The 1,177-nt window shown below is 32.4% G+C and overlaps 1 protein-coding gene across 1 annotated transcript in view; it reads left to right on the top strand.

Annotated features, from left to right (window-relative positions):
* The window catches only part of LOC107671596 (rho guanine nucleotide exchange factor 2-like), a gene marked incomplete at both ends in the record, with an annotated part of 824 nt that extends 399 nt beyond the window's left edge, over nucleotides 1-425 (top strand). Inside the window, 2 exons of the mRNA XM_016464509.1 lie at nucleotides 64-69; nucleotides 316-425. Coding sequence (XP_016319995.1) covers nucleotides 64-69; nucleotides 316-425 — 116 coding nt within the window. The remainder of the gene's footprint in view (nucleotides 1-63; nucleotides 70-315) is intronic.
* Between the last annotated feature and the right edge of the window lie 752 nt (nucleotides 426-1,177).

The raw sequence follows: 1,177 nt of genomic DNA, 5'->3' as shown, positions 1-1,177 counted from the left end.
TGTGTATTTTTTTTAATCTTTTTTTTTTTTTTTTGTATGTGTGTGTGTTTGTGGCTGTTTTAGTTTAATGTAAGCAGTTTTGTTTGAATGTTATATATTAGTCATTATGTTCACTTGATTTGAATTCATTTAATATATTTTTATTTTAAATTTGTTATGTGTATTTTTTTGTTTCTGTGGTGATTATGATGCCTGCCTCTCATTTTGTTGTTTTTTTGTTTTGCTTTTTTTGTCTTTTGCATGTGATTGCATGCATATGTATACATCTGTTTGTATGCATGCACATGGTCCGTGTGTGTGTGCATGTGCGTATAGGACTCTAAATGATGACTCTCCTCTGGGGCTGCGCAGGATCTTGTCTCAATCCACAGACTCACTCAACTTCAGGAGCAGAACCATGTCCATGGAGTCACTCAATGATGAGGGTAAGCAGCACAACGGTTTCCAACATTAATAATAAGAAGAAATGTTATCAAATCAGCATATTAGAATAGTTTCCGAAGGATCATGTGACACTGTAATGTGAAGTAATAGCTGCTGAAAATTCAGGAATAAATGACATATCCTTGCCGCTGTCGCCTCTGGCTTGCTTAGTTGGGGACACTTCATTTCCAGCGATACCGTTGACTTGATTGCAAAGATACTATTTAAACTGAGCTGGATGTTGACATCACTGAATTCAATGATGAACTGTCTTTAACTGAAAAATTTGTGTTTGCTATTGTCATTTTGCATTATTGACACTATTTTCCTAATTAATGCTGTTCAGTTGCTTTGACACAATCTGTATTGTTAAAAGCGCTATATAAATAAAGGTGACTTGACTTGACTTGACTTGACATATTGTATTCTAATAAATGTAAAGGTTTTCTATATTAAAATTAAAAAAAAAAATTTTTAAATGGTAATAACAGTTCACAATATACACAATTTTTACTATATTTTTGATCCAAATAAATGCAGCCTTGGTGAGCATAAGAGACATTGTTGAAAAATATTAAACATTAAATCTTACTGGCCACAAACTTTTTAATAGTGATGTGTCTTATAAATAAAAAAATAAAAATATTTCCTATATGTTTAGGAAAATTAGAGCTACGTTTTTGATTGGTGTGGTTGGCTGCTGTTCAGCTCACAAATTTCATGTCTGACCATCCTGTTTGCCTTAAAACTGAAG

The sequence above is a fragment of the Sinocyclocheilus anshuiensis genome, unplaced genomic scaffold (assembly GCF_001515605.1).
Source record: "Sinocyclocheilus anshuiensis isolate Anshui unplaced genomic scaffold, SAMN03320099.WGS_v1.1 scaffold20423, whole genome shotgun sequence".
Taxonomy (NCBI): Eukaryota; Metazoa; Chordata; class Actinopteri; order Cypriniformes; family Cyprinidae; genus Sinocyclocheilus; species Sinocyclocheilus anshuiensis.
This window is presented reverse-complemented; position numbering and strand designations above follow the sequence as displayed.